Source organism: Cyanistes caeruleus, chromosome 12 (assembly GCF_971803275.1).
Source record: "Cyanistes caeruleus chromosome 12, bCyaCae1.hap1.1, whole genome shotgun sequence".
NCBI classification, from domain to species: domain Eukaryota; kingdom Metazoa; phylum Chordata; class Aves; order Passeriformes; family Paridae; genus Cyanistes; species Cyanistes caeruleus.
In genome coordinates this window covers 11,080,713-11,096,791 of record NC_141712.1, presented here as the reverse complement: position 1 = coordinate 11,096,791, position 16,079 = coordinate 11,080,713, and the positions used below count along the sequence as shown (strand labels likewise).

At 35.2% G+C, this 16,079-nt stretch overlaps 1 protein-coding gene across 9 annotated transcripts in view; it reads right to left on the bottom strand.

Annotated features, from left to right (window-relative positions):
• CHD9 (chromodomain helicase DNA binding protein 9) overlaps positions 1 to 16,079 on the bottom strand; it is an 87,617-nt gene that overhangs the window by 36,634 nt on the left and 34,904 nt on the right. For all 9 annotated transcript variants that reach the window (XM_086847603.1, XM_086847604.1, XM_086847599.1 and 6 more), the window contains 5 exons: positions 15,460 to 15,794; positions 5,986 to 6,097; positions 2,658 to 2,807; positions 1,466 to 1,534; positions 1,322 to 1,377 (listed from right to left, as the gene is read on the bottom strand). In XM_086847603.1, coding sequence (XP_086703729.1) covers positions 1,322 to 1,377; positions 1,466 to 1,534; positions 2,658 to 2,807; positions 5,986 to 6,097; positions 15,460 to 15,794 — 722 coding nt within the window. The remainder of the gene's footprint in view (positions 1 to 1,321; positions 1,378 to 1,465; positions 1,535 to 2,657; positions 2,808 to 5,985; positions 6,098 to 15,459; positions 15,795 to 16,079) is intronic.

Genomic DNA, 16,079 nt, shown 5'->3' with positions numbered 1-16,079 from the left:
AGCAAAGGCTTACTGTCTATTTTTAATATACAGTTAAAATAACAGAATCCACCATAAAGATCAAAGATTTCTCCCTCCAAATAATCATCATGCAGCACACAGTTAATGCAGCGTTTTTGAGCTGGAATCTGTAGAACTCTATAGATTCCCAAATTATTTTCATGTGTCCAAAGAAGAGAAACAAGCTTATTTCAAGCGAGCTTAAACAAGTCAAGTTTAAAATCTGACACCTCTATCAGAAAGTACCTGGAGATATAAATTGCTTCATATATTAGATCTGATTTTCCCATGTACCTCCTGTGACCATCTCTCCACAGGCACTGCTGGATCACAAAGCTCAGCCCATGGAAAGCTCAGGAGGAGCAGCAGAGCCCGTGGCAGAGAGGAACCTGCCCTGGACTGGGCTGGGAGAGAAGCTCTGAGTCAGAGGAGGAACCAGCAACACCAGTACCTGCCCCCCGGGAGAGCCTTTCTGAAAGCACATTACAGAAGTACACATATTTCTTCTTCCTCACACCCCTTTCCAGTATATTTTCATCATTTTTTAAGCTTTCGAAAGATATGCTAGAAAGAAAGTACAGCTGGGGATTACTCATTCTGAGATGAAAAGACAGATTTTACCCTTTCAGAAAAACACAAGGTAAATGGTCTCAAATAACATGTGGAATCAGAGTCTCAAAAAACCCCCAACATTTATTTTTGCAAAAATCTGATTAAATTATTCACATATGTGAAATTTAAAATAAGCTTGGATTTTCAGCATCAAGAATTGATTAGTGAAAGGGAAATAGTTATGAAATTTAAAATAAAATATGGGAAAAGTTCTTTTTCTTCAATTTTTTTTAATTTCATGCTCTTGATGTAAAATCATTTCTACCACAAGTTTTTTTCTTTCTTTTTGAAACAATAAATCCAGCTACTACATCAGCATCTCCTAAACTCATGACACTGTAAATCTAATCTAGGTTCACAAAACACTTATGATTTAAATTCATGAAATTAAAATCTACCTCAGGCATGTAGTCCCTACTGAATTTAATAAATATATCTTCTAATTTAATAAATACCTTCTCCAAAAAATTCTGTTCTTTGGCAAATAAAGGATGCCAGCTTATTGGACAGCGCTAGTTTCACAATACTCATAGTTTTAAAATTATTAGTACCGTATTACAGATTCTTAGAAATTTAAAGATTAAACTGGTAAAGAAAAATGTCAACAGATGACAAAAATAACCTTCAAACAATATAAAACTCGAGTATATAAATACGATACTAAACAGTTCAGTCAAAACATCCAATGAAACAACTTCTTAATACTTACTAGTTCTTGTATTTTACAAAAAACTCTTCTGTGTCTACTGTCATCCCAGCAGATACCTGGAAAATGAAGTTCAAGGGAAATGTAAAATGATAGATTCAACCCCCTTTTTCAAATAAACAATTTTATCCCGTGACAAACACTTACTTCTTTCTTTATTACCCTGGAGGATAAGATTTTATCTACAATTGCTGCATCTTCTTCACTTGGATTTTCCTATAAACACAGGAAAACAATGATATTATAAAACTGCCCTCTCTCTCAGGCTTAAAATATTCAACCACATGTGGCTTGTCAGAAGATACGCAATAAAGGTAAACCTCCACCAGCAGCATTCCCTAACAGGCTGGGAGTAAAATTTAAAATCCTTGTCTGTACCAGAAAGGTTTATGTGCAAAAGTACAGCAAGTCTGGCACTTCCAAGCAGCATCAGCTGCAGTGCTCACCTGCCAAACACACTTAGTGCAAGCACTGGGGATTCTGATGCTTGCCAGACACTCTGAATCCCCTGCTGAGTTCAACTGATACACTGGACATACACAGAATTTAGTTATACATAACTGAAGAAGAGCTCTGACAGACAGGTGGAAAAAGAGGAAAGAAACCCAGCATGTGACAAATTCAGTCTGATCTATCTACCCCGCACACAGGTAACAAACATGCTGTGGAATCAGAGGGGAGGTCGTGGCTGAGAATTCCAGCAGGGCTTAGATGAGGCACAGATGGGATTTCATGGCTCTGCCACAACTGGGGCTGCGGTTCCAGAGACAGAGATGATCTGTACAAGTTGCTTGAAACAGTCAGTCACTTTCCCTCTTGTCTGATTTGTTCCCAATTATACCATCATTCTCCTTTCTTTCCTTCCAACAGCTGGCATTCTTTCAAGCATCTCATAAACACTCTTTTCTATTTCTTCCCTGCCACTCTGTTTACCTTGAGTGGCTCAACAGTAAGTTTGAACAGTCAAGACTAAAAGGTTTGTGGGGAGAGGAGTGTCCTTTTTCAATACCTCAGTAAGCAGAGATCCCCCAAATAATTTGAGGCTTTTGTAAGTCATAGTAACATTAGAATAGAGCTTTTTCATATGCCTATGACACATAAAAAATTACTTGAGATATACCCATCCTTAGTCTTATTCTTTACTTCAATTAAGTCAGCAGATGTTTGTAACACAAAAAAAACAGTAACAAGTAATTTCTTCCAGTTTTTAAGACCTCAGCAAAATATCACACTAAACTGTGGCTTAGAAATAATAATGTATTCCAAGTTAGGAGCTTTATTCACTGAACTGCTTCAGACAAATAGAAAGTTCCTACAGACCAAGCCAATTTTTACGTACCACAAATAATTGTAAAGGCTGTTCAGCAGGTAAAGGAGCAGAATTCTTTTTGATTTTAACAGAAACTTTAGCTGCTTCCTCTTCTGATTGTTTCCCTTCCCCTTCTTCAGCGTATTTTTTCCTTTTAACTTGCCGATTTGATCTTCTCTTCTGCCATGCAGGAGAAAGAAAAGATAGAGGTTTTACCCAAAATTTCCCCTAACATGAGCTGCATGTTCTGGGACACTCTAATCAATACTTTGGCTGTACCGAAAACCAAAGGACAACATCTGATAACAAATGAACATGAAATAATGTACCTCTCTTACCCACTTATGTTTAATTAATTAAATTGTTATTTTCTCTTTCATGTAAGCACATGATACTTTTATTTTTAGAGTTCAAAAGCAAACATGAAACACTCTTTCCAGGGTATGGGAGCAAGCAAAGCAAAGATGCGTAACAGATCTCCTATGAGCATCAGTATTTTAATTGCAATTTCCTAATGCAGTGTAACAGCAGTGTTACTGTCCAACTCCAGAATCAGAGGGAAAGATATAAAATACACTGATGTGTCTCTACTAAATGGCACTATACAAAAAATTATGAAGATTTTCACTACATCATATTGGTTAGATTGATGATTAAGTCTGATGTGATAGCTGATAAAGTCTGTTGCTTTGTTAATGTCTGTATTTTCTCTTCCACCTTAATCAAGGCTTGTTTAACAGTATTATTTGACTTGCTTTGCAGCTTCTCTCTCTAACTTTTCACCCTGGCTTCTGCAAGAATGTGAGGACAACAAATTGCAGCTGAAGAAATAATGTTCAGTCAAAGAAAATAATTCCTTCTCACTCACAGTTTCAAATACTTAAGATTATTAGGATATTGCATAACACTTCCGTCCCCTCGTTACCAATATATGAGACACTGCCTATTTAAACACAAGATTAATTTGCAAATTGGATTCACTGGATAAAAACAGTATCAAACTAGTCAGCTAACATTTGAAAACACTATAATCTGCTTTAGAGAACTGATCATCACAAAAATAAAAAAAGCAAAACAAAACAGTCTGTATGACATAAATTTATTATATTGAGCTACACAGAAAAGGGTATTTTTGTGCAGGAAAATCCATTGCAGGTTGCAATGTTGTATTACAGTGAAGTACTCAGGTGGGAGAACAAGTTATGAATACAACAAAACCCAAAATCTGTGGTCACACTGGCTCCTGCAGAGCAAGTATTAAGTAACAGTAGGTTGCAGCACAGGAACTTTTCTCCCTGACTGTTAATTTAGCCCATGGTCTGGCTGGTATCTGGTACAAGGCGTAGCTGTACTTTAACAACTCCATTACAAGTACAGAACAGTAACCTACAGGTATAGTACAAGTCAAAAAATGGGTATAACCATGCCTCCAGAGAAGCTGCAAAAATGAAACTTCTTCATGAGCTTTCCAGAGTTACACAGATTAGCTGGTCTTCCATAAAGTGTCTTTGGCATTGGCTGTTATTGCCAGAAGGAATTTCTAATGCAAAGACACATTAATGTCACATACTTAAATCAATAATAGTTTGCTGACAGAAGTAGGTTTAAAAAAAAAACAACCAGGTAACATGAGCAATGCATGATTATATAACTGGCATTTTCAATTCTTCTCACTATGTCTTTTCTTAAAGTATGAAGTGATTAGCAAAACATCAACATATGTTCTCCAACACATTAATACATAATCTGAGCTGTTTGGAAAAAAACTTTTGTATTTCCCCAAGCTGAGAACTATGGCCATAAATAAATGGCTCTAAGACATAAAATGAAGTAGCACCACACATTAAAAAAAAAAATTAAATTAAAAAATAAAATTAAAAATCCATCTATTGAAAGAAGACATTTCATGTGAAACTAAGCATGCAAAATGAATTAGGGGGAAAAAAGGCCTAAAACTGCCCCCCAGAGCTTCGAAACAGCTATTTGCAACAGAAATTAGAAACAGCCTTTTGAAAATAAAATAATGAACATGTCTGAAAACTAAAGAGAAGATGAATTAAATGAAGTAAAGCAATTTATGTCTTTCCTGCTTCTCTCCAGTTCCTTCAAAGAGAGCAGGGAAATGCTGTGACATTCTGCAGTAAGTTATTTCTCTCTCACACCATCCCTGATTATCTCTACCTTCTTTTCCCTTCACACCACGAGCAGGTGATTTCATGATATGCCCAGGAAAGAATGGATCCTCAGTTTTTTATATTACATTTGTTGGCTTATAAATTTATGTCTATCTGATAACAGAACATGATCGAAAAGTTACAGATCCTTTCAGGTAACCTTTACCCAAGACCAGCTATCACTTCAGTTAATGAGAAGTCATTCTGGGAAATGGCTTCTGATCCCTTTTCCCCTCCAGCATTATTATCTGTGAAACACCAGAGGGCAATTCAGTATCTCATAATTGTTTTTTGACAACTATCATCAACCAATGCAATTAATTTTTACTCAACAGCACCTTATTTTGAATACTGATTTTGCCTCTGTAAATGAAATTGCCACAGGATAAAAACCTGTGCATTTTCAGCACATAAACTTACTTTACTGGAGATTGCCCTAAGCAAGAAATTATAATTGTTACTAATACACAGATAAATAGAATATAATCCCTTATCAACAGTTCTTTGTGCACAAGTTTTAGAGATAATTAGCTATACTACTATTATTCTAGAGTAATCTAAGAAAAAACTGCAGAAAGTAAGTTACAAGAGAACTATTCCTCAAGGGAGTGACTTGACCGCTTCAATTTTTCATCAGGCACTTCCTTCAGAAGTATTCCACAAGCAACTAGAGCCTATCAGCATAGTGATCATTGCTGCCTTCAGATCCAGCACTGCAAGAGATCTGTTCTTTCCGTTTCTACAGAAGCAGAGCTCAGAAGAAAACAACATTAAAACTTGAAACAACCCCTTTAAAAGTTCTCAGAGAGCCAGCTTCAATGATAAATGTCCCGTCTGTTAGGCAATCTCTGCATTCTCACACTCAGCCAAAGTAAGGCTCAGGTCTAACTGCCAGCTCAGTGTAAGTACTTACAGTCTCAAATCTATGGGCTTCTGTATTGAAATTAAATCAATACAAGCAGGGCACTGATGTCCCATTATGGAAAAGGGATTCTACCCTGTAGGATTTTCTGATTTTCAACTGAGAAAAGTGGCTGATGATGAAAAATTCTACCTATGAGATACACAGAAGTATGAGAGTAGCTGTCACTGCATTCAAGGAAGTGCAAATTTCTGGAGGGGGAAAAAAAGACCTGTAGACATAACACATAGAAATTTATACAGGAAGAATACAAACAACTTACCTGTGAGTCTTCATCTTTCAGTGGCCGCTGTGGAGTCTGCTTAGCATCAGACAATTCATCTGAAGACTCGTTTTTCCTTTTCTGCTTTTTGCCCAAGGTGATGATCAGCTTTCTGTCAGAAACAAAGTCCCAGCCCCTGAGTGATTGCTGCACACCAGAGTGTTTAACTTCAGGATCAAATCACTAGCAATTCCCATATTCTCAATATAAAACTCAGATAGCACCACTGTCTGAAAAATGAGTAATGTGTCAAATACCTTACAGCAGACAGTATTGTTCACTAGTGTTAGTGAGCTTCTCTACAGTTACCATGCTATCATAAATTCCTGATTATCATACACATTTCAAATCTTTACATGACAGACAGAAATACAAAATCCAACATTTAAATCAACTGACAATGATAAACTACACAAAGTTAGCAGAGATACCATCTGCAGATGACAACAGTAAATGATTTATCATAAAAATTTTACCATTGCAAAATACAGCTTCCCTTCTTTTTACTCAAAAAAATTAACTGTGGAGAACAACCTAAAAATCTCTCAAATCCGTCTGACATGCAGAATTTTATGCTTAAGTAAGTCATTTAATGGTAAAAATAAGGGAAGGAAACAAATCTTTCTTTGCCCTTAAAAAAAAAAAAAAAGGCAAAAAAAAAAAAAAGCAAAACCAAAGCAAAGCTATATCCAAAGTCTGTTTCATCTGTAAGCAATCTTAGAACCTATCAGAACCACCATTGATAAAAACCACCACTGAATAAATTCACAACTGAATAAATTACTTAAACTCTAATGAAAAAGAACCAATTATTTCTTTGTTTAAAGATTACACTGTAAATCATGATACCAATTCATAAGATTTGTTTCTAACTAAAGGGTGCAAAAATATTTTTGCATATTTGAAATGTGTCAAATACACTTATTTAAATGTGCTCACAATGACATAATTGTAGAATAATGACAGAGCTGTCCTAAGATACATATTCCATATAGTCTCTTATGATCAGATCTGTAGAAGAAAATGAGTTAAGTGTTCCAGCATAATAATGCTTCTGCCATGTTACAAACAAAGCCCAAGATTTTAGTCTTTATGCAGACAACACAAGTTATTTTACAGCAATGTAACATCTAATATAATAGCCACCTGAGGAGAATACTATTGGTAAGAATGTAATGATTTAAACACAACTCTTTTACTTCTCTTGGCAAGTGTTCAAACAAGAGAACATGTATTTACTACGTCCAGACTAACAGTTCACATGGAACATAAGCACCTTAAATTACTAAAACATTATGGAAAGTGTAAGCAACATGGGTTACCAATGATTGCAGGTGTATCTTCAAAAGCAATGACTATTTTCACTGCTTTTCAATATTTAATCACTATGTTTGTCCAGTGGAAAGGCTAAAAAACCCCAAAATCACAATAGATTTTCCACTGTAATATTTTTTTTCACTTTTAGCACAAAGTGAACAGCACTGATGGATGCAGGTTGAAATGAAGCTGTAGTCAGCATAATCACAGAGCTGTTTGTTCGCAAGTAAATTCAGGTCCTTTGCTTTTCATTAGACGTTCTCAGTTTAATTATTACTTAGAAAACATGTTTCATAATCTCAGGAAATTATTTCAGCAATGAACACACTGGTTTTCCTACCGACTTCAAGGTTAGTTTGAACATTTTTCCCCCTCATTTTTCAAGCTTTGATTAGGAATTATCTTTCTTTTTTTTCTTGGTTTCTATTTTAAGACTTATATTCTCGGGTATTTGTCCAATATGACACTTTGTAGTGATGGACTTGAAAAATATTTTTTTCCATTTTTATCTCACTTTGTTTCATAAAATTTAAGGGTCACATTAGCACTTGTCACAAATATGTCAAATCAGCTAATATATTCCAAAATGATGCAGACAAGGCACATTGTGACTGATCTTCTGAAATTGCTGTTAAATGGAATTCTAGATGCTAAAATTTAACATGCATTTAAAGGGAAACCTGGTAAACTTATGAGTACTTCCTGGAAGATCATTCATGAAACAATATCCACCCCACCAAGCTCCTGGTTTGCACCTTTAGGGTTTGGAAAAATGGTAAGAAGTATCAATGTATGTTTTCCCTGCTCTTAAATTCTTTTGAAGAAAAAGGATAACGGAATGTTCTTTGATCAAGCAAGTATTAAGATTTAAGTCAAGATGGAAGAGGTCTCAGGAAGACTGGTGGTCCCTACTGAAGCCAACTTCAGAGTTCTTTTATGTTGCTCAGCCCAGTTAAGTTCCACTTATTTCCAAGGCTGACAGCTGGTAGGTACCTGGGCAATCTGTTCCAAATTTTGATCCTCTTTTGTGAAATGGTAGATTAAAACAATCCCTAAAAGCACGTTGCTCTGTTAAGTATTTGTATCTGTGCAACCACAGCCCATTCTCACTTCATGCACTACTGGTTTACTATTTTAGGCTCAAGGGTCCTTTAATATTCAAGTAGTACAATATTAAGGGATATGGGGTTTACTGCGGCTTCCAGTGGTATCCACTGAACAGCTGAGGATTTTAAGGACCTTCTGTTTTAGAACACAGGGTATTTTGTGGTTAGACTGCTCTAGCTATGTCTTTCCTTGCACATTTGTTCCTCCTCTTTTCTTAGTTTTAGCTCCTCCTTGGGTTCACCTCCTGCTCTGCTTCTGCAGCCTTACACACAATATTCCATTTGTCAGCTTTTGTGTCTTGCTTTGAGCATTCCCTACCCTCAGTACTTCACAACCATCTCCCTGAAACCTTCTGAACATCTCTGCATGCTGTAGATCAGAATGTTTCTTCCTCTATATGGATATGGTGCCAATGAGAGGAATAGATGCAGTTTCACTTCCTTCTGATCCCGTGCCCAGAATCACAATAATCCTTGCTATCAAAAGTTGCTGAACAACAGTATGGTGCTAAAGTCATACATTTCTATCAGTAAAAATGCAATCTGCTCATATTTTGGCCAAAAACTTCTAAAAAAATCTGCTATGTGAAAACAATGATTTTCAGAAGCTTGTAAACTGGATCAATTCTGTGAAAAATTTTCATTGAGTGAACAAGTTTTCTTGCCAGTTTATAAATTTCTGCATGAAAGCATAAAGATCCTTGGCTAAAATCCCTTTTTCCACCCTGAAACAAACTGTTCTGAACAGAAACTATCTATTCTGTTTCTATGAAAAGTTAACAGCACACTGTAGACATGGAATAAATAATATCACCAGACTCCACTCCAATTTCACTTTCTCTTGCCTTTTAAATTTTATATTTATCCTATTACATAACATCTATAAATATTGCAACAATTAGACATTGTAGATTTCTTCAATACATATTTTCTTCTTCTATAATTACAAACTAAAGATGCTGAGAAATTTACACCACAAAAAAGGTTTAAAAAGAAAATTTCTCATGAGCCAATACTAGTTCTGATCCTTAGCATAAGATTGCAACCACGGTGTAGAGCTACCAAGAGCCGCTGCTTGAAGAGCATTGCAACTTCTTTCCTATAAATGAAAACCAGTATGAATGTGTTCCATTCCCCTTCTGTTTCGTAGCTGAGAATGTGACGGAAACACAGTCACTGCTCTGAATAGCTTTAAAGTGATAAACACTTTTCAAAGCCTTCCAAAGAGCAGAAAAGGAAATATTAATGAGGACAGAAAGAAAAAGGCAGCAAATATGTATTAGGCATGTCAGGAATAGGAAGTACAGCTGGCCTTTAATGCATCATTTTACTTCAATTTTCCCAAAACAAAAAACACCAAGCAACTAATTATTAGTGTCCAAAGTCACCTCATAGATATTATCATTTGTAGCCAAAGCACTTTGTTAAGTTACTAATAATAAAACTCCTACATTATCAACAGTATTAGCAATTCTTTATCACTAGAAACTTTGCTAAAAATATAAAATAGAAGTTTCCTTGACAAGACACTGTATCCTCTTGAATGAGTGTTAATTTGCTGGTATAAAACCATTTTCTCTTATACGTTTACCATATGTTTAATAAATAATACTAACACAGAAATATTAACCTCTGTCTCTTTCTCCAGTTGTATTTCAAATTAATAACTTCTGGATTGTGCACAGCTCTTTAAACACTCCTAATAATCTTTTTGGAACCATCCATCAGTTCAAGCTCTTCTACATTGAAATAGTACTGCCAAAAAATGAACAAATGTTTACTTATTTATTTGATAAGGCCACACCACTTTGTATTCATACAGTTTGCAATAGAAACATTAGATGATGCCACTTAGACCCAACTTATGCATCAAAACGACAACCTGAGAGCAGAGAAAACTTTGCCAAGTCACAGCTCAGCACGTGCAATGACATCCCAGAAGGATGATCAAATCTTGAATTTATTGCCATTTTAATCATGACATGAGATAATGACCTTAATAGAGCTAACATAACTCAAAGATTCAGCAAGCCCCACCTTCTTTCTGACCACAGAGCTGTTCACCTGCACTTGGCCTCACTGGCATGAAACATGAAGATAACTGCCAGCACCCACCTCCCAGGAGATCCAAGCTGTAGGTACTTACACTTAATACAGCATCAGTGTGACAGGTGAACCACCTGCTCTCCACAAGTCTCCTGAGTTGCTACCTGACTTTCTAAGGGTTTCAGAGACCATCTTAACACTATCAGATGAACAAGCAAAGATTATCTGTCAGGGTCCTGGGTACTAAACCTGCTTGTAAACAGTATTTGTAAGACTTACTTCGAGGCTCAAGGCAACAAGGACATTTACTCATTTGAGCAGTGCACAGGATCACATCCCACCTGCTGGATTCATTGCTACATAATTCAAGGATTAATGAATAAAATCCACCATTGCTCTTTTAGCACATGAAATAACACAGCCACTTCTGGAAGCAGTTTTGAACTGAAGGACTACCACTCTGACTCAAACATTTGTAAATTGAGTTCTTAGAATTTGGGGGACTTATTTATTTAAATATGCAGTGATTAAGAAAAAAAAAGATTACCTAAATGTATTCAATTGATATTGTCCTTTACACCACCAGTGCAGAGCTGTTGCTTTTCATCAGGGCTGTGATATTTAATTTTATGTTTGAGTAGGTGGGAATACGTTGAGAGCTATAAAACCTAAATGCCAATCTACTTTTTTGAACAAGAGAATGTTCACAAATTCATAATTCTTCACATCAAGTGGTAAGAAGTAGACTTTTTAGATTAAATATGCATCACCTTAGATGGAAGTAGAATCAATTAGAAAAAGCTTATAAAGGGAAACAAGTTCTATGCAAAAATATGAAAGGGTTTAAAATAGATTCCTAAATGTCAACACACCTCAGTAAATAGCCAGGATATGAAAAGTGGTTCTGCTGTCTGCAGAGAAATTGTAAAGCAAATTTTTAAGAATTAACTTAATCAGTAATCAATACACAGAGAAAACTGGCTAGCTTGATTTGGTAATGCTAAATATATTATACATATATTCTTCTAATAATTTCTGTCATACTCTTACAATGTTCCTGGTAATAATATAATTTAGTCATTTTTCTTCACCAATACTTATGGCACAGAAACTTTAGTAACCACAGAATCCAGTTCTAATAGACTTGACTAAAATTAATAAGTATTATTTCTCTGTCTTCACAGCTCAAGAGATATAAAACCTTAACCCTCACCTTTAGAAAGAAACTATACCCTGACTAAAAACTAACCGGTAGCCACTTTTAACTAGCAATGATAAATTGGAATGAATCATGCTATAAATTTTTCCTGTACATGTAGATCTCAGAGTATCACTAAGGAAAATATAAACAGTTAACATGAAGCCACCAAACAAAAACTGATTGAGCAGCAAAAAACAGGAATTGCTGAAAAATCATCCTGCCCCCTAAATCTAGACACAGTAGTTAAAACTCATCTTGACCCCAGATGAGTGGTACTCAATTTCAGTAAAAGCTGTTCTGTATTACTATTTAAAGCTTTTTTTTTTTTTTTTTAACTGATGGCTACCAGGAAATTTTATCAAGGTCTATCTAGCAATTAGTGTTCCAGCTCTATAGGAGCAGCATTTACAATTCAGCTGTAACTCTGAAAATCCGCCTCCAGAGCAACACAGAAACTGCTACACAGACAAAAGCCCTGTAAGAGGTCAAAGTCCATGATCACAATCTAAATAAGAGTTTGCTGTTTTTCAGTGCTGGGCTACAAGGGTACAACTGTACTTGTATTAAACAGACTGTGTTTGTTGCAAGCAGAAATGAAAGATCAGATCAAAACTGTTCCTCAGACATTTCTCAAAAGGAAACAAAAGAAAAAAATCAACATATTTGTTGTTGTTTGTTAACAGGAACATTGTTATTGTTATATATTGAGCAGACCGCAGCAATCTGCTCAATATATAACAAGATTTTGTTGGCCTGCAAAAATGAAACAGGAATCACCCAAAACATACACGTGACTTCGGATGTTCTCAAACACACCCAACTCTGCATCAACTCCTGCACTGCTCTGCACTCCAAATCCAAACAGAATCAAAAGATTTAACAGCTTCTGTAAATTAAATGAGTTTACTATAGAAAACCCTGACTGAAAAAAATGTATTCATCTGGGATGGACATATCGCAGTAGAACTCTTTCTAAAATGGAACAGCAGATGCACCCAAACAAATTCTCCAGTACTGTTAAAAAGATATATTGATCTTATTTTTTTTTTATGGTAAACCTTTACTGGCTTCAAGATTTCACTCATGACTATACAGCTTGCAGAAAAATTAGTTCATAATAGCTTCTAACAGTTGGAAATTATTTATTTATCTTTTTAAAACATGAGGGGACTTCAGGTTTTGTCTTCTGATTAAATACAAGGAATGCCATATATACAAATATGTATATATATTTATAATATAGTTTTTCTCATTATTGATTGAAAAACAATTTCAATTCTTTTTTTAGCCCATTTTAAACTTATCTCCAAAATCTTTCTTTCCAAAATAAAAGAACATTTTCATTGAACTGAGATCTTCCCTTCCGTTCTCGTCTTTTACAGGTATTATTTTAGCATAGTAAAATTTTCTCCCAAGATTCAGTCAAAGTTAATTTTAAGGTAACAAGAAAATCAATGGAGCAACCCACACACTTAAAAACCATTTTGACTTAACAATAATCCCAAGAATGTGCTTAGGTTCATTAAGAAATGGTTTTTAAGAAAGGAAGATAGGATAAAACCTTTACAAGAGCTGTTTAGTCCTCTAAATTCCTTATTAACTTTGATTTTCTCTGAATAAAACAAATTTTATTATTCACAAAATTTTTTTAACCATGGTTGAAACAACAAGTATAGTGATTTTGTAGTAATTATTCTGCTATAATATCAGCAGTTACATTTGCATAGAAAGCAAAAAAAGAGTTTGGTAAGACTACTCCTTTAAAAAATCGAGGCCTTATTGCAACTGCTACTCTGCAAAATCCCCGGTGTGTGTTCTTTGCTAAACAGTTATTATGATATGTATTTGTATCAATAATATACAATAGTGCTAATTCAACAAAAGACATCAATCTGTTTAACACATTAATCTGTTTGGGTAAAAAAATTAAATATCTGGATGTCTCAAAGCATTTTATTTCCTGCTGTCCATCTAAATAAAATGGAACTCCGTGAATATTAATGAAAATTTGTACTGGGTGGTTCTAGAAGCCTCTTCACAGCTCCTTGCCAGGACCTGACTGCTACATCTTTAGGTATGTAACCTACGTAAGGAAAGTAATACCTTGCAGCATAATTAAGTTAGCAGAGTGCTACTGGGGCATTAGTTGATTAAACTGGTAAATAATGAGGAAGCAAACCTTCACAGCTCAATGCAAAATGATGAAACACTGACCATAATTAAATGGGAACTCTTCTAGCAGCTTACATGTACTTTACATCAAACACCATGGTTAAAAACACAGTTTGAGAAACGTCTCTTTCTCAACTGACGCCATCTGATGAAATCCTGAAAACTGATCCTAAGGGATGTGCACAGCAAGGCCAAGACAAAACTGAATGCAGAATCATAAGTTGTAGGTAACAGTTTACTTTGTTTGTTGTTTTTGTTTTGTTAATTTAAAACCAGTAAAAATATTATGGCAACTTTGTAGTGTATCATAACAATGATATTTTGGCAGGTTTTGTCAATTACCCAGAAGGATGAATAAAAAGCACACTAAAGACAAACCACAAGGTTTCATGAAACTGACACTACGTAAACAACAGTGTAAGTTTCCTGATTAGAAAGACCCAAACAATATTAGCTATAGAACATGAGTAAATTCAGAAACATGAAAGTGAAATCAACTTTGGAAGTACACATCCAAAATCCCACATTAAACTAGATGGAGAAAAAAAGGAAGCACTACTCAGTGCACTTACAAGCAGCATCATACACATAAACAGAGCAGAAAGAAATTAACACCATGAAAGTTCACTTTACGAATGAAGCTGGGTATAGAGCAGTAATCTTCATACAGGATATCTAATCAAAATTGTTTACTTCAAACATGTAAGAAAAGCACTGATCTCCAGAAGAAAAAAAGAAAACACGGAGATACAGGCTGATTAAAAGAACATTCATTTCTGCTCCATACATTAAAATATACATATGTATATGAGACATTTAAATTTGAGAGACATGCCAGTTAATATTTCTGCTACTGCAAAAAGAGCATGGATTAAAAAAAATTAGAATCTGACTGTAGCTAAGATTTCCATTTCTAGTTCTTACTGACGTACTTAACATTGGGAATCACACACTCTCCTTTAAAAGTAAACAGGCAGCATAGGTTAGCTCTGGAGTTCCAAGATGAGCCAGCTCCTGAAATCCCTGGAGCATTCTAACACCTTCCAAAAGCTCCTCACGCCAAGGTATCCACCCAGCTTGACCCAACCGAATCTGCAAATTTTTTAAGACTGCAGATTAAACTGATATGAATGATGACTACAAATCTCTCAGAATTTAATATTTTCAGTATGTGCTTTGCTTTTGATACATGTAATATGTGTAAGAATATTCTCTTGCTTACAAATTCATTAAACTTCCAATTTCTCCCTGTGCAGTTTATCAAGTGCAAGTATTGACACTACATGCCAAAACTGATAAAGACAGCATTTATAATCCAGAGAAACTTCACTTGGAGTCAAAATGGATTACAAAACTAGATAAAAGATATTTGGGTCTATGCTTCAAAGTGAGTACAGATTATTTTAGAATATGTATTTAAAATAATTCCTTTCAAAAGGACACTCCTACAGTGATTTTATCTAAAGAGAAAACAGAGCATTCTTGTTCCTGAATGAGAGAGTCCACACATGGACTTAATCATGAAGAATTTTGTGTAGGCAGTGGAGGAGAACATTTTATTATCAGTAAGCAGTTTCCATTTTAATCAAGGATTTCCAGTCTGAAGAGAAGACAATGTTTTAATCTACTTACCCAATTTTTGTCTTCTCTTTAATTTTGGATGAGGAACCAGTTTTCGGCTTTTTGCTCTCCTTATCCTTTGGTTTGGATTTAACTTTTCTACCCTTCTTTTCCTCTTTTCCTTCAGCTGAAACACTGGGGAAGTTTTCAGGGCTCATTACTCGTGGAATGTTTCTCTCTCCTCTCTCTTTTGCCTTTGCAATTGCTTCAGATATTATGCGATTTGCCTTCTCTTGTTTACTTTCTGAGTCCGTTTTTTTCTTCTGCTTCTTTTCTGACATTGCCCTCACCTGGGTATTCTGCAACTTAGTATATGATCCTGAACCATCAGTCTTCTTGGAAGGAGGCTGTAACAGGAAACAAAAAGTAAATTAAATCCTCTTATTTTAAAAATATAAAGAAAAAGTGCAAACGTTTTAGATAGTAATATGCATTTTTTAAAAAATCTAACTGCCAGGGACTTATGGAAAATGAGGAATTGAGTTTATACCACAGAATGGCGTGGGTTTCAAAATAACTACATCAATTGTTGGTTTTAAACAACCAATCCAAGTACTCAAAGTCAGTAAAAAATATCCTTCTGAAATTCTGTCAGCCTTCTCTCCACCTCTGTAATTAAAGAAACCAATCCT